Source organism: Lathyrus oleraceus, chromosome 7, assembly GCF_024323335.1.
Source record: "Lathyrus oleraceus cultivar Zhongwan6 chromosome 7, CAAS_Psat_ZW6_1.0, whole genome shotgun sequence".
NCBI lineage: Eukaryota > Viridiplantae > Streptophyta > Magnoliopsida > Fabales > Fabaceae > Lathyrus > Lathyrus oleraceus.
The window spans coordinates 264,455,214-264,475,929 of NC_066585.1; the positions used below are offsets into that span (position 1 = coordinate 264,455,214).

The window sequence follows — 20,716 nt, forward strand, 5'->3', positions numbered from 1 at the left end:
AGAGTTTATGACGCGATAGTGTGTGGGGGACTGTTCGCCAATGTAGTAAAACTTTTCAATCTCGAAAACAAAATAGGCGAAGACGTCATAACATCATAGGATAAACAAATAAGTATTAGGTCAAAAGAGGAATGAAGAAATTAAATGGAACTTATTAAAATTGAACCTTGTTGGAATTTGAAAGGAAGAAATTGAAGAACCTTGTTGAAATTGAACTCAGAAAATGAAGAAATTGAAGGAATCTCGCTGAAATTAAACCTCATTAAAAGTAAAAAATGAAGAAATTAAAAAACCTTTTAAAATCAAACCCCATTGAAATTCAAATATGAAGAAATTGAAAAATCTCGACTGTTGAAATTGAAATGGAGACTCCATTTTATAATACTTAAACTTGTTTGAAGAGATAGATAATGGATTTTTGAATTTTAAGAAAAAATATTGAAACTTTAAGAGAAAATGAACTTAGCGTGCATACTTTGAAAATGAGAAGGCGGGTTTCACAAAAGTGAAAGTTAAGGCAACAACGGCTGGCTTAAATGGATCTAATGTTTTGGGTGTGAATGAGGAAGTTTTCTTTAGAGGATTTCTTAATGCACTCCATATGCTTCTTATGCACCACTAAAACATACATAAATGTCCCCAGATTTCGGAGATGCATCTCCGAACACACCCAAAGGTCAGTTAACGTTAAAAAATTTCAGAGATGCATCTCCGAAATATTTTGGAGGTTAAATCATGCCAAATTCTTCTCCTTCCTCATTTATCATTTCCTCAAAATCATTCTTCAAACTCTCTCAAAGTTTTCTTTGCACCAGCTCAAAACTCAAGCATTAAGGCTTAAAGGAACCTCGATTATCATCTCTAACATCTGAAACATCAATTTCTTATAATTTTTTTAAATTTTCGATAAATTTTTGAGTTTTAGTGTAAATGAGTAGACATCAATGATTATAGTTAGAAATGAGTAGAAATAACATTTAAGATAATTTAAACATATTGTATTAGATGTTTGTTGGCTGAAAATGATGATCAAAACAAGTTTTGTTGACATTGCATGGAGTATGTTGACACTATTGGCGCAACATCTGAGTTGCAGGAAATTTTAGAGATGCATCTTCAGAATTTTTCGTCGTTTTAGTTATCCAGTAACCGAAGATGCGTCTTCAGAATTTTCTCAGTCTTTATATTTTTTGTTTTTCTTATTTGTGTTGTTTGCCTGCACTAATGGCCTGTCTTGCTTTAACTTACAAGTATAATAGATGATAAAAAAGATAGACTGAGGCACGAGAGGGTTGCTTAGCACATATCCTGCGGTGGGAGAATAGTCTTTCCTAGCTGTCATCGTATAGTGGAGATTGTGCATGCAGACATTGACAGAGCTATCTTCCATGATGAGTCTGATGTGAGACAGGTCCTAGATGTCATCATGACGGAGACACACGAGGCATTAATGCCAGAGACAGTTCTGGAGAACGGTGGAGAGGGATTGATGACCGAGGAGGCAGAGCTGACAAAGAAGGTAGAAGAGAGGTAGTCAGACATACACAATAGTGTCTTAGTATATAATAGTAATATTATGGTCTGTATTTTATTTTGTCGGTCTTACTACTTTATTGGTATAGATTGTATGACATTTTGACATTTATTAGTATTTTATTTATGCATGTAGATTTTTGGTTTTCGATCGTAAGGTATAGTTTAAATTTTCATTTGAATACATATAAACAAAATATAACATGAAAGACTAAGTTTTGAGATGTTACAAATATGTATCTCCGTAATATTCACGGAGATGTATTTCCAATCCAATTTAAGTGTATAATGGCTTCTGAGTGGGATGTATTGAATGTATTAAATTGTTACGGAGATGCATCTCCGGAATGTTTCAATATTCATTCAGAATTTGGTGCGTCCGGAGATGCATCTCCGAAAACTAGGGGCATTTAAATAATTTTGTATGATGGCTGAGAAACATAAAGGATGCATTAAAAAATCCTATTTCTTAAATCTATGTTAATCTCCCTTACAAGAAAACCGTAAACAATTATCTCTAACAACCGCGACAACCATCACAATCATGGAAAAAAGATAGTTTTTTTGGAACCGTCACAACTCATGTGTCGTAGATATCTTTTTTCCGTATTGTGAATACATGGACTTTTAATATGGTTTGTGGTATACATAATCATGATTTATGCTACAGGTTAGTCGGTCATCCCATTGCATGTCACCTTAATTTCGAAAAGAATGATATTGTTTTTGACATAACATTAAACACGGTGCAATCCAAAAACATGGTTACAACTTTGAAATATAAAAGATCCCAACCGATTTTTTTTTATCAAATGCACCAGATGGCTAAAAATTGAACCTCCTTAGATAACTATGCAATAAAAGATCATGTAGTATTATTTACTTCATCAGATAACTTCTTTCAAAGTTCTTCGAAGAGTACTTTTAAAACACATTACCGGAGAACTTACAAGTAAGTCTTCTAGTGTTAAAATATGTATACCAGATGACTTTACTTTAAGAATTCAGGTGGATTTTTGATCGGAGAACTTGAATGACTTTTAGTTTGATGTATGTGGACTGGATAACTTGGATCAAAGTGTTATGATACACAATTTTTTTCATTGGCTCGGAAAAATTAAAAAGAGAATGAGGGAAAAGAAAAAAAAGGGAAAAATAAACTATTTATACATTTTGGTCAAAAGTGATATAATGTAGGGGTATGGGGATAAATGGTGGGGTATAGGGTAAAATTTTCATGGATGTATGATTTGCAAACTTAAGGATGTTAGTAGTAATACTCAAAAGAGAATTACTTATTCTACCATAAGTGGTGGAAAAATACCCTGATGAATTTCGACAATGCCCTTCAGAATCTGGAAATGCATTTTTGGATGCACCATTTTCACACTAAAACACGTCCTAAGTGAGAGTCACCCCATTCCCCTCCAAACATTTAGCCTGAAGATGCATTTTCGGATTCACTCTATACCCATTTACACTAAATCCATACGTAAATGAGTCACACACTCGTTTTATAAAAAAGAATAGTCCAAGAATATTCTTATGAAATAAATTTGGAAGTATACTTCTGGAATTATTTAAAGCCGCCCTCTATCACTTTATATATTGGTTTTATTTCTTCAACTTGTTTTTTCAATGCCTTGTTGAAATACCAAATAGAGAAACATAACAATGAAACTCTTTATTTTGTCATTTGCTTGCCAACTCACCATTTGATCTCCTTTCCAAGACATCACCCACCCGAGGTTATCTTTAAAACCAACTCCCATGAAGAAAACCAAACCATCATTTCAGTATTCCTTCGAATTTTTAAAGGACTTGCTTTTTCATTCTTCCACAATCTCTCTAGTTATTTTGGCTCATAGTTTTGGATATGTGTTATAATCTGAAATATGGTCTAGCATTGCCACATCAAAGATAATATTTGAAACCATACATGCATTTGTATGACCGTATTTCACCAAGATGTTCAATTGTTTTGTCTCGTCAAAAAGATTTTCAAAAGTCTACTTCTGAATTTATTTTGAAAGTGTTTTTTTTTACAAAAATGAGGGTGAGACTCATTTACTATAAATTTGATATATTTGAGGTGCATTCAAAGACACTCTTCCAAATTTTTGGGGTAATTTTGTTTTTTCACTAGGGTTAGGAAGCAATACTAAGGGTGCTTTAAGCAACCCCTGTCCGAAAAGATAATGATAACGGGCTTTGGAGAATTGTAGTCCATAAGGCCCAATCCAGCAGAATCGTGTCACTATAAAAACCGGTGTTTCATTTTGAGAGAGGCGTTGGCGCGAGCGAGGGCATCTAAGTTTTGAGCAAACAAAAAATGGCGGAAGAACACGAAACTGAGACTGAAACTGAGCTTGAAACTGAGCTTGAAGAAGAGTTCTCCGTTTGGAAGAGGAACACTCCTCTTTTATACGATTTGTTCATTTCCCATCCTCTCTCATGGCCTTCCCTCACTGTTCAGTGGATTCCCACTTCTCCTCAACCCCACTCTCACCCTTCCTTTAACACCCACAAACTCCTCATAGCCACTCACACTTCTAACGAAGAATCCAACTACCTCATGGTCGCAGAATCAACACTCCCCGTAAACCCATCTCAACCCATCTTTTCCGATGACCCTGAAAACCCCTTTCTTCCGAAGGTTTTCATTTTTTTTCATACTTGTTTTTCATTTGCTTGATTTTATTTTATGGGTACCAACTGTTCGATGAAATTCCTAAATGCTAATTCTTGTTTATTTTGCAGGTAGAGATTACTCAAAGGGTTCTGGTTAATGGTGAGGTGAATCGGGCGCGTTCTATGCCGCAAAACCCTAGCATTGTTGCTGCAAAGACTTGTAATTCCGAGGTTTATGTGTTTGATTTTGCCAAGAAACGAGGAGATAATAATGATCCTGATTTCAGGTTGAAGGGTCATGACGAAGAAGGTTATGGTTTGTCTTGGAGTCCTTTTAAGAAAGGGTACCTTTTGAGTGGCTCTAATGACCATAAGATTTGCTTGTGGGATGTATTTTCTGAATCTCAGAACAATGTGCTTGATGCTTTTCAGGTTTACGAGGTAATGCATGTTTGGTGTGTTACATTGGTTTTGTTGTGAGATTAATTGTTGTTTTGATGATGGAATCATTGAACTTTTGATTTTGTGTGTGTTAGGGCCATGAAAGTATTGTTGAAGATGTGTCTTGGCACACAAAGGATGAGAATTTATTTGGGTCAGGTGGAGATGACTGCAAGTTGATAATTTGGGATTTGAGGACAAACAAAGCACAACAATCACTCAAACCCCATGAAAGGGAGGTAATTATGTTACTTCATAATGTAGGCTAGGCTATTGGTCATCAAGCATGTAATATGGTAGAATATCATGCTGTCTATAAGATAGAATTTCATTTATTTATGAGGAAAGATGCTTATTGTTACCACATGAGATTCTTAGAATCAGCCCATTTTGGGTTTTATATATGATATGGTTTTGCCAAAGGCTGCAATTAATTTTGACCATGGTGGTCTTAAACATGGTGTTTTATTATGTTTTCAATTTTAGTAGTTTTCACTGTTTTCTCTTTTTTTTTTTTTGCTGAAACATGCTCCTGAATGTCTGTTGGTATTTTTGCTGGAATAGTAGTTGTCACTCACAGTGTTATGTTGTCTCCTCTTTTTTGTTTTGAACAGGTGAACTTTGTTTCTTTCAATCCGTATAACGAATGGATTTTGGCTACAGCATCTTCAGACACCACTGTTGGTCTCTTTGATATAAGGAAGCTTGAGGCGCCATTGCATTTTCTAAGTAGCCACACGTATGTCCTACATCTATCATGGATTCATATTGTGTGTTTTTTTTGTTTATATTGTTATCTTGTGTTGATGGATCAAATAATTATATTTGTTAACCTTTTAGATCCAATTTCTTCAGTTGTGGAAATTTCAGCACCTTCTTCTACTTACTGATTTCGTTTACTTTTCATGTGTAGAGATGAAGTGTTCCAGGTAGAGTGGGATCCTAACCACGATGGAATTTTGGCATCTTCTAGTTCTGACAGAAGGCTGATGGTTTGGGATCTTAACAGGTAGGAAGTCATTTCCCATAATTCTTTGTTCTTTTCTTTTTCACACAATTATGAACAGAATATAACTCTGCCTTTTAACATTTTCCACATTTTACTTTTATAATGACTCAGAATTGGCGATGAGATGATTGAGGGAGACGAAGAGGGTGGTCCTCCTGAACTACTCTTCTCTCATGGGGGTCATAAAGGAAAAATATCAGATTTTTCATGGAACCAACACCAGCCATGGGTAATCTCAAGTGTAGCTGAGGATAATTCTTTCCATGTCTGGCAAATGGCTGAAAGCATTTACAATGATGGCGATGTCGATGACGATAACAGTTGGATGGGTAGTGACCAGCACTAAGTAGAAGAAGGAGAAGAACAATGAGAGGCAACAATGCTTTTACAGCCGCTGCTTTGTTGTTTTGTTGTATGTTTTGTGACCATTTGACTATTACCAGTTTTTTTGTTGTTATATTTAATGTATTGTGTTTGTTGAAACAATGGTGGGCATCATAGTATCATCGTAACAAGCTTTCACAATCAGAATGTATTATGACAAGTATGTTGCCGCCTTATTGACAGAGTACTGTAGCTTTGAGGAAGAGCTAAAAGTTGAGTCTGCTTTATTTTAGTCCATTCCCTATTATTGTAAAAGTTTTTAAATTTGCATTCACTGTATCAGCCTGCATTTTCCAAACTCTACACAATTCCTGATACAATAAAGGGGAAACCAACTAGCATGCAAATTACAGCTTCCTGCAGCTGACAAAATTCATAATTTTCTAACTTTGCATACATTCAACACGGTACTTTGGCTTACTTTCCTCTCAAACATTCTAACGGACACAAAGGATTTAGTAATGGAATGATAGGATGAAGATGGATGATGCTATAACTGACATGATTAACGGTTATCAAAAGATGTTGCAATGGTTTTATAGCCGACTTGTTTGTTAAACTAACTAGTTAATTATACATCTAACTAGGAACTAACTAATGCTATGTATTAACTAACTAACTCATCCTCATTAATCCATAACTCTAAACCTATATCATTCCTAATTGATCCCTTAAAAAGATGAATTTGTTGATCTTTCATTTTAATGCCTTTGTAAAATCAGTTGCTAGTTGTGGTGCACTTCAATTGGATAATAGGTATCCTCAAGCATTTCCTTCATGACTATTGCATAATGAAATGGAATTAATCTTTATATGCTTGCTCATTTGAAATGAGATTGAGTTTTTGGCTGATCTATTGTCAATTATGAATTTTAATGACTTTGTATTCAACTTCACACGAGTATAAGACACAGAATGAATCTATTGTCAATCATGAACTTTAATGACTTTGTATTCAACTTCACACGAGTACAAGACACGAAATGAACATGCTGCTTCTTAATACATCAAGAGATAGTTCCACCATTTCTCCTTTTGAAAATTATAAGACATCTTAAATTGACTGAACTTTGAAGGAAGAGAAAGTAATACTAAATGAATGAGTAAGTCTTCCGAAAGCTCAACCTCTATTACCTTATGTTTTGAAACAATGTTTGACAATACCCATAATATATTCTCTTATATTTCCTTTGCCTTAATACTTCATGAAATTATGTTATGAAGAAGAGTACTTGTTTCCGCCTTATCCTTTTTTGCAAAGCGCTTTTCAATTTCAGCAAGGAAATATTTGACATTTGTTATCTCTTTCGAGATAGTACCCCTAAAGACCTTAGGAATGTTTCTTTTAATGATCATGAGACTCGTGTGACCGGAGCAATCCCTCTTCTCATAATCTTTCGTCTGTTTAAAGTTGCTAGATTCTGTAGGAGAAGGTGGTTGCTCCATCATTAATGTAAGGTCAAGATCCATGCCGCCAAGAATACTTTCCACGTTCTCCATCCAGTCCTTAAAATTTCCCCATTAAGGACCAGAATCGAATTCAGAATACCAGATATCGAAGTAATTAGAGCTGGAAATAGAACAAAATAAACACTATAAATATATTTACATAAAAAGAAAAAAAACTGAATCATCAATATGTTTAAATAATGACATAACTCATCTCAAGATACCTAATGCATCATCAATATCGAGTCTTTAGACACTAATATTAACCGCTAATGACACTCCTGTTATAATGGTCAAACATTGATAATAAAACATGTCAAATAATAAATCCGTATTTGGATTGATTTATTATTCACATGTGAAACCCTATATTCATCACATGTTTACCATCACAAGTGTGTTTTAAATCCTGCCAAACATCAATTATCATTTGGGTCGCATGGATAAACAGACACATACAAAATAGAAAAAACATTTAACATTTTTTATAATTAATTTTCAGAAAAGAGGTCACTTTGGTGACATTTCATTTTAATTGACTCTTTTAAAATGTTAAACTATTGTATAAAATACAAATCGTAGTCAAAATTTAAACAAAATTGTACCAAAGTTAATGGATGAAACAACTAAGGGGCACAACCATGCAAACTAGCACGACATGTCTATGTTCTAATATGTGTCTGCTTTTTTTATGTGAAACACAATAAAACAATACATTTCTGAATTTTACAAAAGTCAAAAGCCCAGAAAAAATGACATTGAATCACTGAGGTGACGGTTTGGTCGTCACATGTCGTGACAGTCATTAATCGATAATGACCGGCTGAGACTGTCTGTCACCCATCAATGACAGTCTCCATCTGGACGGGTTGTACCCGTCATCCAGCATCGACGGTTGTCAACAAGGCCATGCTCGTCATTAGGGCTTCGAAGCGCGACGATTAACCTGATACCAAAGGTGACAATCGTCATCGCTCCCAAACTACAAATTTCGTAGAAACAACTATAGATCCAAAAAATCCAGAATTTAATGAGTTTGATTTAGCATCCAACACAAAAAGATTGATGAAGCACATCATCAAATAAGTTCAAAAATATGATTTACAACATATAAAGATGAATCCTTACACAAATGGGAAAATCAAAAGCGATCATAATTTTAAGAACCCTAATTTTAAAAATTCTCCAAAAAAAATCAAATTGAAGCAAGCATGAATGACTCTGATACCACTTGTTAGTGTGATTTGTTCTTTACGGTATGATTTCCAACCATATAGAAATCAATAACACAATCTTAAACTAATCCCTATGAGCTTATATCCTATGAACCCACACCCAAATTCAAAATGAGATTAAAGCGGAAGCATACCTGAGTTTGTCATTGGAATCATTGAAGGTTTGTAGTGATATTACGATTTGTACCGTGCTTTAGAGCTTCTTGATTCTTTTTTGACATGGATGAAGAGAGAAAGCCAGATAACTACTTTAGGGATACTACTTAGTTTTGAATATTTTTAATTTAGCCACTCATCAAATTAGGATATTGACTTATGGTATCTACACATTAACCTTTCATGACATATATGCCCTTAGTCATATAATTAATATTAATTAGGCAAGACAAATTAAATAATGACCTTAAAACATAAAACACAGTAGATATTATATTTGTGACACAATTCTAACATAGTCAATTTAGTCATTTCTGTTAATTTTTTTAACTTTAAATATATTATGTGATATAATATTGTTGAGTATCCACCATAGACTTAAATTTTTTAATATCAACTATTTGATCATTTTAACAAATTTTACACCTTTAAATCTTGATGATCTATTAATTTTAATAGTACACCATCTAACACCTAATATTTTTTAAATATCTTTATCTTCTTAATCATCTTTATTCATCTTCAACAATTTTTTTAAAAATATTCAATTTTAAAAAAAAAATTAAAAAAAAATTCACTTTTAAATAATTTTGTTAAATAATAACAATCAAGCAAACATATCCAAAACCAAAATAAAAAACTTGATAGGTTAACCACGTTTATTTCAAAATCTCCGACATTCCATAATGCACACGGATTTTTACCATTCAACATTGAGCATTCTTTCTAAATTAACCTTGATTTAGTTACTTGTCAACGTTTATTTTACAAATATCTTTTTGGTATTTTTTTCTGTTCATACCAATTTCAATTTTAATATAGCTTCTTGTCCAATCTAACAATTATTTTTCATTAATTTATTGATGCATCAGGTTGATACTGTAGTGTGGCATATGTTTGAGATATACACCCAACTAACTTGCAATATTACATTTAAAATTGCAAGACACAAACTTCCAAACACTTCAGCCAATGTTCAACGTTACGCAAAATACAATGCGAAACACATTCTTCTCAGTATGTGTGAGCGCTTGACTATTCTTCTCACTATACAATGTGAAAGGCATTCCAATTTTGATGCCAAGTCCCAACTTTTCTTCATCTTGACGTCACAGTTTGCTGTATACAACACATTCACTAAGCAATTTTTTTTTAGACAAAAGCTCCATATATATATATATTATAAAATCAGAGGACACAGTTGCGGAAAAATTGTTCAGGCTTTATAAAAATTTTTTGTAGACAAAAGCTCCATATATATATATATATTATAAAATCAGAGGACACGTTGCGGAAAAATTGTTCAGACTTTATAAATCGGTTAATGGACAGCGGAAAGATACAAGGGGTTACTCTTTCTATCCCTAATCTTTAATGTGTGTCCCACAATTTTGAAAACTCGAAAATGTCTTTATTTTATCTAGAGATGTATCTCTGAACACATCTAAAATCACAATCAACAAAGATATTATTGCTCTCTAGATACTTCCCTAGACTTTCAAACATATTTAAAGAATTGATCATAGATATATTTCAAATTTTAAAGGAGCTAGAAAAATTTGGGCTGATCAATGTATGGTTTAGTGGATCTTTGATTCGATGACTTTGATACAAGAAAAGTCAGTGAGGTTGATGGTGATATTGTTGATGAACAATCAACATAAAATTAAAATTAAAAGAGAGAAGGTGACAATCAAGTAGTGGATGCTTGATGGATTTCCGGACTTTTTTTTTTTCAGAAAAAATAGAAATGTGTATATAAAATATGCAACCGAAGATAAATTTCCACCGTGATGGAGTGCACCGATAAGAGTAATCCCAAGATACAATGACACAATGCTTTATATCCCATCTCCACATCTCACTTTAATGATGGCAAGGTTCCATTGTCAGCCGAAACAATTACCAGTGTTCTCAAACATAAAACAAGTCACTTGTTTGTTTTAACTAGATGGAGACAAAAGCCCTTATGGACTATCTTCAATTAGAGAACAACAGATCTTGGAAATAAACTAGTCAATCTTTGTCCACCAACATGCTAAAGACAGAAAAGCAAACCTATAATACTTCTCAAAAAAGCATATGTGAAAAATAAATGAAATAAAATGCCGGCAACCACATAGGACAATTTTATTGTTTTCACTCACGAATTTATGCTATACAAAATGACATTGGTGCCTCACCCGTCCACAAGCACAAAGTACCGAGAGAGATGAAAACACACTCCATCTTCCCCTAGTTCTGTAATACAGAAATGTAGAATTTCCAATATAGAAAACTTGAATCGCCACTTAACATCATCATCTCATTAAACAAAGCAAAAAACTATTCAAATGTTTAGCACATTTGAAATTCAGTTAGCATAAGAACATTTACCATGCCAGTTTTACTAGTTCACGCACAACCAAAACATCGGGAAACTTATTGCATAGGAAAGCATTAATCTGCGTCTCAGCAAAAAAGATATGCTGACTACAGGTCAATTACTGTTTTTACATAATAAACATTTATCAACTACTTATATTCCATGGTAGAATAGCCATCAAAACCAAGATAGCGCACAGCAGGGTCAAAAAGAGATAATGATCTTCAACAGTTACTCGATAGATAACTGATGCTGCAGCTGAAAACAAGTTCTTGGCAGGATATATTACCATGGCAACAACAAAAGGTCGAAATCCACCAACTTATGTATTCTTCATCCAGCTTTTGCTGCACGAGATCCCCCTGTTAAATAAAAATATTTTAGATAAATGTTAAAAGATGAGAAGCAAGAATATGCAACTTCCATGCTCTAAAGTCATAACACAAGAGTCAATCATAATTGCTTTGGGAATGGGGACAAAAAACTACTATATTATAAATTTTTCGTAAACAAAATAGTCTCAAACTTTTTGATACAGTGGGAAAAATGATCACTACAATTGTTAAGTATTTCAACCCTTTTTAAATTTCATGCACAAATCTACCGGAGGATTTGGCAGCATTTGTTAACTTATTCATATATAGAGCATCTAGTTTCTTACAAAGTAACAAGAACTCTGTAATACTAGTACTAAGTACGAGTAATAACTACTAGTACTACTATCCTTTTAAAAAATCGGGCATTATCAGAGTGTACAATCATCTTGTATAAAACTTGGCAATCAGACTTAAGCACCAGATACAGGTTTGGATCCTCTACACTCACTACATCTCATAAATTCTCATTCTCTCGCTCCAAAACTTATTTTCTCGAGTAAACCGTCAAGTTAGTCCCTGACTTTGTAAGACGCTCTCAAATAGGTCCCTGAGTGTATAAATATTTCACAAAAGTCTCTGATTCTGCCAAATTGTATTCATCAGATTAACCATTGGGCATTAATGTTATGGACTAAATTGATAGTAAGTGGCTAAATACAAGGACCAAATTGATAGTAAGTAGTTACAACATAAGAACTTAATTGATAGTAAGTGGTTAAATACAAGGACCAACTTGACACTTCAATAGAGTCAAGGAATTTTTGAAATATATATACACTCTGGGACCAATTTGAGAGCATTCTATGGAAATAGATAGTGTAGAGGATCTATTTTCACCAGAGATAAGGACAATTATAGTATTTTTAGCAATTACACATGCAACAACAAAAGCTTATCTTCTTCATTCAGAAGAGACAACTACATGGATCAATTATAGTAATCAAGCATAATGCAAAAACAAACAAGTGCATTGAAAGCAATGCTTCATTTCTGAACCTGTATCTTCTTTCTCCTAAGATTCTCTGTGCTTTTTATATTGCATGCTGACAAAACAAAAATTAAATAACTAAACAAACAATTATCACAGGAACCCAAATAGTGACAAGATATGCTAGAGAAATCACAACATGGAGCAGCAATCAAAAGAAGTAAATTGTAAATATAAACTAAGTTTGAAAAAATTCAAATATTTAACCCTTTCTTTTAGAGAGTATGCATAATCAGGCATCACCTTTTCTTTTATTGGAAGATTGAGAATTAACATTAGACATTGTCGGTCCAACTCCACAACCATGAAGATCTTTGAGCCCCAAATTCTGGCCTCCGAGACACTGGAGACTTTCAAATTCACAACCATCAAATGCTTCCTCATTTGGTGACACCCCTTCTGCAGCAAACCTCCCATCTGCTCCAGGACCATGGCAATAGACACGATCGTCACACTGCACATTACAAGGATTCATGACATAAGAACCAGGCAAGTTCGGAATTGAGGGGTTGGGATTAGTTGGTTTTTGATACGGAAAGGATCCAATTTCCCCTTCAATCCTCCCCCTAATATCAACCAACAAACACTTCAATCTAGCCACTTCAGCCTCTAAAGCAGCCTGTCCCTGCAACTTCCTCATTAAGTGCTGATTCAAAGCCCTCAATTTCGTAACCTCGTCTTCCAACGAGGCAGCCCTAGCCTTTTTCTTCTCACGATACTTCCGAACAGCTTCTTTATTCCCCACCGGACGTTTCTTGGACTTCTTCTCAGAAGACTCAGCAGTATCATCAGTACCAACCTGATCTTCTTCAGATGCAGGCACAATTTTGGTATGAACATGATAACAAGTATGAGTGTGCGAAGAATCAGGACCAGGTGGATTACACGTGTGCGTATGAGTACAAGCGTGTGTATCTTTCAACAGTTCATCAAAGAAACTGTCCATTGAACCACTACTCGGAAATTCAGCCATGTTTGGATTCGGAAAAACATCCTGATTCGAGAAATCAAGTTCACCGTCTTCCATTTTCAAAGCAAACCCTAAAATTAACCGCTAAACCTGTTCGAAAAACACATAATCATGTAAATGAAAATTCCAAATCGATGAATTCGAATTCGAATTCGAATTAGAACGAGTGCAATGTTAAGCAGAATCGATGATATTGAAATGCGTTGTTACTAATGATAAAATTGAAAAGTAGAACTCAATTGATGGAAAATCGAAAACGAAATTGATTGAAAATGAAAGGGAAACCCTAAAAAGAAGAGAGAGTAACACTGAGAAAAGGAGGAAAAAATGAACGTACCAGGTCCAAGCGATAATTGAGAGATTCCACAACTTTTGTTTTTGTATGCTATGTCTCTTAACCGTTTTTTCCAATTTATACGTATATCATCATTTGATAATTTCTGTGGGTCCCAGCCTCGTGGCACCAGAGTCACGTTACACGCCGAAAGACTAAGCTTATGTTACCAATAAAAAAAACCTAATTTTTAAATTTTGCAAGTTTAATTAAATAAAAAATTAAATTATAAAAAGGAAATGATTTGGGAAGGGTTTAAAGTTGATAAAACAACTGTTCCAAAAATAAAATAGTTCGTCACTCTAGGAATTTTATATCAACACTAAACACTGAAAACAGAAGGAATCTTATTAAGGCCAATAATTCTGAAATTCGTAGAGCTTTACTGTTTAACTTTTTCTTTGTGTTTTTAAGATAATAAAAAAAAAGCAATGGCGCTGGTGTATTTTTTAGCTATACAATTGACAGATCTACAGTGGAGAGAATCTATTTTGTTCGAATTCTTCGATCTGGTGTGGGGATTGGAATAAAATACATTTTTTAGATGGGATGTTTATTTAAAAAGAGTTGAAGAATTGGTATTAGAAAGCTTGAGTTGGTGCTATTGAAAAAGTTGACTGGTTAGAGATTGCCTGATACATCTTTGTTATTTTAAGGGCTTAATACATCTATTTGTTATTTTATATAGTATAATGGAAGGCTGAAAATGAAGGTGGAGAATAAAGTGATGAGTTATTCAGTGATCTCAACAAATTGATTGCTGATACTATTTCTTTATTCAAAAAGGTGAATAACCTGTTTCGTGTCGTGGTATTCATTTTCTGCATATATTGCAGAATCTTCATTAACTTTTGTCATTTTGGTGTAGTAGCCCACTTGCAAATTATGATAAATGCATAAAACTACAAAACCCTTCATCAATGGGTGTAACACTTTTTATTTCCTTTTTATTAATGTAACTGTGCATGCACAAACTAATGATAAATAGCTGTTAAAATTGAAAGAAAAACTAATTAAAACTTGAAGATCTGCTCCATTGGTCTTTCAAATTCTCACTATAGCTGTGCTCTGTACTACTACATGATGATGTATTGTCTTCATCAACACCGAGTAATGCAAGTGTTAGGTGTAACTCTGCACTTGAATTTGGATACACCTCGTCGTCGATGTTTTCATCATTTTCTGAATGCTCATTGAAGCAATATTCAACTTCATCACCACCTTTTAGGATCTTCAATATCTGTACATAGGAATCATAAATTTTAGGAGCTGAAGGTTTTTAAGATGTAATCATCCGTAATGTGATTTCATTTTGAGAATTTAACAACTTAACCGTGTCATTTGTCAGTGTATATCAATTAAACTCTATTATTTGTTACCTGGTTAAATTTAGGACGAAGTCTAGCAGCTTGTGTGATGCATAAAGATGCTGCTAAAACCATTCTTTGCAACTGTGTCTCGTCACATTTCCCTTCTAATTTTGGGTCCAACAAACCTTTAACATCCCCTCTCTCCATTAATGGTTTTGCCTGAAAATGAAACCATGATTTTAAGGGGTTGCCAGTTTGATATATGATTCGGTTTATAAAACATCGATATTTTACGCAAAAAATTATTCTAATTGGAGTTAGGTCTTACCCAGACTACCAAGCTCTCCTGTCCTTTGCAAGGTTCAGAACTGATTGGTTCCCTACCTGATATTAGTTCAAGCAGTACCACGCCAAAAGCATAAACATCTATCTTATCACTGACTTTTCCATACATGAAGTATTCAGGAGCAAGGTAACCAAATGTTCCTACTACAATTTCTTGTGTCAAAAAGGGTGTTTTTGTTGGTCCCCATATTGCAAGTCCAAAATCAGACAACTGCCACAAAAGGACAATCAATTTTATACATAACGTTTTACTTTGATTGACAGCAAATTTAGTCAATTTTCGCGACAACTTTTGAAGTGGTTAACACAGTTAAACTGACTGGCTAGTCACGTTAAGCAGATAATTAATTGATATACCAGATGCTAAAACTCAATAACCACGAATTTGGATGCGATTAACTACAATTTTTGAGTTTAAATATACATGTAGTTGAACACCTAAATATAATGGTTTATCATGTCCAAAATTTTGGTTAATGAAGTTATGTTGGTGGTTAATGAGTTTAATCCTTGGTATATCGATTAACTATCTATTGAACGTAATTAACCACTAGATGACCTGCATAAATCACTTAAAAATTAGTTGATAAATTTGGTTGTGCAAAAATAATTTTAAAAAGAAACCATTTCAATGCTAAAGATGTCAAAAAACTTTTATATTACTTGTGGTTCAAAGTCTTGGGAAAGAAGAATGTTTGAAGATTTGACATCTCTATGTATAACAGGCTTCAAGGCTTCTGTGTGTAGGTAATCAAGGGCCTCAGCTACTCCAACAGCTACATTGAATCTCACTTCCCATGACAAAATGGATCCATCTTTGTTATTTCCTACATCCATTTACAAATTCATATAAGCATCCTTTCCATTTACAGCAATTTATATGATGGTGGAAACGTGATAACAGAAAATGAACTTAAACTTTACCATGTAGATTTTCCTCTAAGCTGCCTTTGGGGAAATAATCATAAACGGATATTAACGTGTTATTGTCTTCTATGCAAACTCCAAGTAGTTGAGCAATGTTTTTATGCTTCAATGGGGATATTATTTCCATCTCAAAGGAAAAATCTTTCCAGGCTTCTTTTGATGACCGCAGTACTTTAACCGCAATTGGCTCTCCATCAGATAGAATTCCTTTGTACACACGGTTGCTCCCACCTTTCCCAATCAAATTTTCTGCAAAGGAATACAAGATTATATATCTTATTATAATATTAACAAAACACAGTTTTCTTATCAGCTGGTTTTTTCGTGCCCGTGCTGAGCTCGAGTCAGATATGCTAGTTTGTATAAAGATTGAGGAAGATCATAATAAGAAGCAGCGTTCAAACCTGAAGAGAATTGGTTAGTGCAAGACTTCAGAGCCTCGAGGGTGAACCACTTGCAATCGAGTGAATTTACATTTAATATCTCCTCTAGGCCTTTCGGCAGTACAACAGATGGAGATAAATAATTTTTGAAGCTCTCGTCCTCAAGAATGTCGCTGGTGCTCCTTTCGAATGGATTTTCGCCGCTGGAAGATGACTGAGGACTATTTTCCGATGAACGGTCTGGCAGAGTCATTACCCATTGTACTACTGACATGTCCCTTCCATGACAGCTTTGTGAGATTTCTGAATTCGTTCTGCAGAGTAGAGGCCATCCAAGCTTCTGCTTAGAAGGTTCACCTGCAAACATAGATATCGACCGTGACTTGTGCTTTTCTGGATAGCCAAATGTTTCTTCTTTCGATTCCTTGGTATTTTGGTGTAGTGATTTCTCACTCTCCACCATGGCGCAGCCAAATTCAGATTGGACTATTCTGTCACTCGGGTTATCTATGCTTGGTCTTGGATCCAATATAAAACCACCTGTCACAAATGGAAACAAAACTTACTATACTTCTTTTGTCACCGACTCATTAGTGATATGATTTCTCTCTGAGACTGATACATGTCGCTTATTTGAATTTATCTACTAGCATAAACACTTGTTAGCATGTTTGGAGGATCTTATGAAAACAGTTTCTGACATGCCCATAAGTTTTTTTCAGCTTATTTTCATAAGCTCTACAGGATAACTTATAGTTAAACATTATTTTCTCTTTTGATATAAAGACTTATATGATAAGCATAATTAAGTTGTTTATCCAAACATGACCTTGGCCTAATCAAGGAAACAAATATGAACCTGGTGGTAGTTTATCGCTGCACCTCCCAAAGACAATCCTTGAATCTTGGATGGCTAGAACATTGGTGGTTGGTGGAAGTCGTTTAGCGCAATATTTAGCCGTGGCAGACTTACCCCTGAATAAAACATGTTTAAGTCCTTTAAACTAACCAAAGTAGGAAAAACAAACCAGAAAAACCCAAACACATACCCTACCACTAGAGCCAAAGCACCATGATTCTTTGCTTCTCTAACAAGAATGTTTCGAATTGATCTTCCTGTTAAGATTTTCGCAGAAAGACCAACCTGAAATCGAAACCGACAACATAAACTTCCCAACCTGTAATTAAACAAAACAACCAGATGTAAAAGAAAGTTTATGCAATTATTTACCTTCTTCACATCACACAGGCCTTCATAAACCTCTAAATAGCCATCTATGGTGCTCTTGTTTTTCAAAACATTATCTACATTGAAGAGTCAAGAAACAACTTGTTTCACTACTAATATTGAAGGGAAAATTTTCAAATAGATAAAAGGTCGGAACTCGATTCGATTACCTGAACTTTTGGTTTTAACTACATGAACAGCAACAACATAATCACCAGGTTCAGCAACTTTAACAAGAGCCCAATTGAGAAGCTGTCTGCTTTGACTATCCATTCTAATCCCAACCAAAACAAACCTCTTTTCAACTGTCATCTTGTTCTGTCTTGTCCTCAATCCCAAAACATCTCTTGCTTCAACTCCTTCTTAAATTCACAGAAGAATATTCCTCCAAGTTTTCGTATGAACAAAAACAAACTCATTCTCTGCAAAACATGGTTAAAATTTGAATCAAACACAATTGTTGAACGTAAACAATACATATTTATGGCAAGAGAAAGAGAGAGAGAGAGGGGTGGAAAGGACAATTGAAAATGAAAATCACATGACCTAATGAATGAATATGAAAATCACATTCAATATTATTAATTAAAAAATTGCAGAATAAGACAAATAAAGATGTACCTAATTTTTAAAAAACTGAATTTACACCTGCTACAAATAAATAAAATTTGTTGAATAGAAGAGAAAGAAGAGAAGAAATAAAAGGGAAAAAAATGCTGCGAAAATCGAGTTGTAATTGATTAGTTAGATTATGATTTATTTATGATGATATCTGTTAAGGGAAACCGCAAGTGAAGATTTGTTTAGTTATTGAGAGTAGAGTGTAAAACCGGACATTTTCGCGGGAAACCCTCGATACCCGGTCGTGTTATGTTGTCATGAACCGATGAAAGACGATTATTACGGGGAGGGAAGGTTCAATAGCCATTGCATTTCGACTCGTTGGTTCCAATGAATCATTTTGCTTGTAGGTTAGTTGATGGTGTATACTGTTGGATCATCTATAGGATCCAGGTGTACAAGTTGTTAAATTTTGATTCATAGTTATAAATATGAATACGTGTAAATTATATTTTACACCATTTATTTTTGTTTTTGGACTTGATTTAAATTGGAAAAGAGTTTTAAGGTATTAAACGATACATTTTTATTAAAATTAAATATTAAAATTTTATAATTTTATAATAATTTTGTAAAATAAATGTGTTAATTGAATTGATATTTTTTTTATTTGAGAATTATATTTAGTGGTTGACTCGCGAACTCAACACAACACAACTCATTGATAGATGAGTTGATTTGGTTCGAGTATAATCTTAAAAGTACATGTTGAAGAGTCAACCCAAACCAAACACTACTCATTGGATTGAGTATTGAATTTAATAAAATTAGACCTAACCCGACCCACGAACACTCCTAATATTAATCATCTACAAAATTATATATAATTCGCACAAATATTATTTTAAAAAAATTATTCATTTTACTGCCTTCTTTTCTTCTATTCTATTTAAAGATAAGGACTCTAATCCGCTTTATAAAATTTCTTTAAAGTAAAATAATATTTTCTCTGTTTTAAAATGATTTTCGTTTAAGGTTTTTGCATACAAATTAAGGAACGTAATGATATTATCATAAGACATTACACTTTTAAATGTATTGGAAGTAGTGTACCGAATAATAGTTAAATGACATTCATTTTTTTTAATTTTTTTTTTGTAAAACTACATTCATTTTGAAGCGGAGGTAGTATCATTCTTTATGCTAATTAAACGGTAACATTCCAACAAATACGCCTCTAAAATCACATTAATTAAAACATTAAAATTTGGTATTGAGTATAATCACCATCTAATTGAGAAATACATAACATAGTACATAAGAACTAATACAAGAATGTCTAATATAACTAATAGAGAAAACACAACGAAAACTTAAACATAAGACAACTAGGTCTTTAAGTCTTTGGCTATTCTTGCCAAATCCTTAACCCTTTCTTGGATTACCTGGAAAAAAACAATATAATTGGGTGAGATAATTATATCTTAGTGGAGTTCTCTATCTTATGGATCCATTCGACTATTGTTTACTAGTGTTTTTGATAAACAGTCACGGGCCTAGAAAGTCTATGAGATAAACTCGAAAAATATCCAAAGCAATTTATGCAAATGGTTTGTGTGAACACACGTGCGTGTGAATTGAATGCAGTCGTCGCGTGAACGATAATGGCGTAGAAAAAAACTTTAAATGAAGTTAAGTTGTGATAAATGACAAGGTAAAATGCAATAAATGATATTAAATAAAGCAAAAGTAAAAGTAAATATTTTGTTTAAGGAAACAAAAACCTGATGAAAATATTGGACACAGACACATACATGTTTCTCACTCAAGTGTTTCGCTCTTTAACTCGAGTACTCTAGTGGTATGGAGAGTATGTATGAAATTTTGCGACCCCTTGATCACATGTATGAGTCTGCTATTTATTCTATTTGCAAAGTAACCATCGACGACAATTATGACTACTAGGGAACTACTGCATTCACTCCACGTTCAACCTTCAGGCTTCCACTAGCGTGCTTACATGTCATCCACGACTTTATCTGTTTAAAATCCATGTTGAGTTGTAATTGCTTCCAACTTCCTCACAAATC

General features: G+C 33.8%; 3 protein-coding genes across 6 annotated transcripts; 1 reads left to right on the forward strand and 2 right to left on the reverse strand.

Annotated features, from left to right (window-relative positions):
* Positions 1-3,809: 3,809 nt before the first annotated feature.
* On the forward strand, positions 3,810-6,230 carry LOC127102107 (WD-40 repeat-containing protein MSI3). Its single transcript, XM_051039522.1, has 6 exons — positions 3,810-4,189; positions 4,294-4,605; positions 4,701-4,844; positions 5,220-5,344; positions 5,519-5,614; positions 5,726-6,230. Exons 1-6 carry the CDS (start codon positions 3,866-3,868, stop codon positions 5,958-5,960), a joined length of 1,236 nt encoding a protein of 411 aa, XP_050895479.1. The 5' UTR covers positions 3,810-3,865; the 3' UTR covers positions 5,961-6,230.
* Positions 6,231-11,122: 4,892 nt separating this feature from the next.
* Positions 11,123-14,036, reverse strand: LOC127108498 (basic leucine zipper 19). The gene is made up of 3 exons (XM_051045974.1): positions 13,876-14,036; positions 12,812-13,628; positions 11,123-11,565 (listed from the first exon to the last, which is right to left on the reverse strand). Exons 2-3 carry the CDS (start codon positions 13,593-13,595, stop codon positions 11,537-11,539), a joined length of 813 nt encoding a protein of 270 aa, XP_050901931.1. The 5' UTR covers positions 13,596-13,628; positions 13,876-14,036; the 3' UTR covers positions 11,123-11,536.
* Positions 14,037-14,793: 757 nt separating this feature from the next.
* On the reverse strand, positions 14,794-19,058 carry LOC127108497 (protein kinase STUNTED). 4 transcript variants are annotated; one of them, XM_051045971.1, is made up of 11 exons: positions 18,901-19,058; positions 18,236-18,487; positions 18,069-18,142; positions 17,887-17,981; positions 17,697-17,812; positions 16,859-17,377; positions 16,452-16,703; positions 16,191-16,354; positions 15,511-15,738; positions 15,252-15,401; positions 14,794-15,112 (listed from the first exon to the last, which is right to left on the reverse strand). In XM_051045971.1, the coding sequence occupies exons 2-11, from the start codon at positions 18,375-18,377 to the stop codon at positions 14,882-14,884; spliced, it is 1,971 nt and encodes a 656-aa protein (XP_050901928.1). In that variant the 5' UTR covers positions 18,378-18,487; positions 18,901-19,058; the 3' UTR covers positions 14,794-14,881. The 4 variants fall into 4 exon arrangements, with proteins under 4 accessions (XP_050901928.1, XP_050901929.1, XP_050901927.1 ...); XM_051045972.1 differs by lacking the exon at positions 18,901-19,058 and adding an exon at positions 18,687-18,828; XM_051045970.1 differs by lacking the exon at positions 18,901-19,058 and having other exon boundaries at positions 18,236-18,623.
* Positions 19,059-20,716: the final 1,658 nt, after the last annotated feature.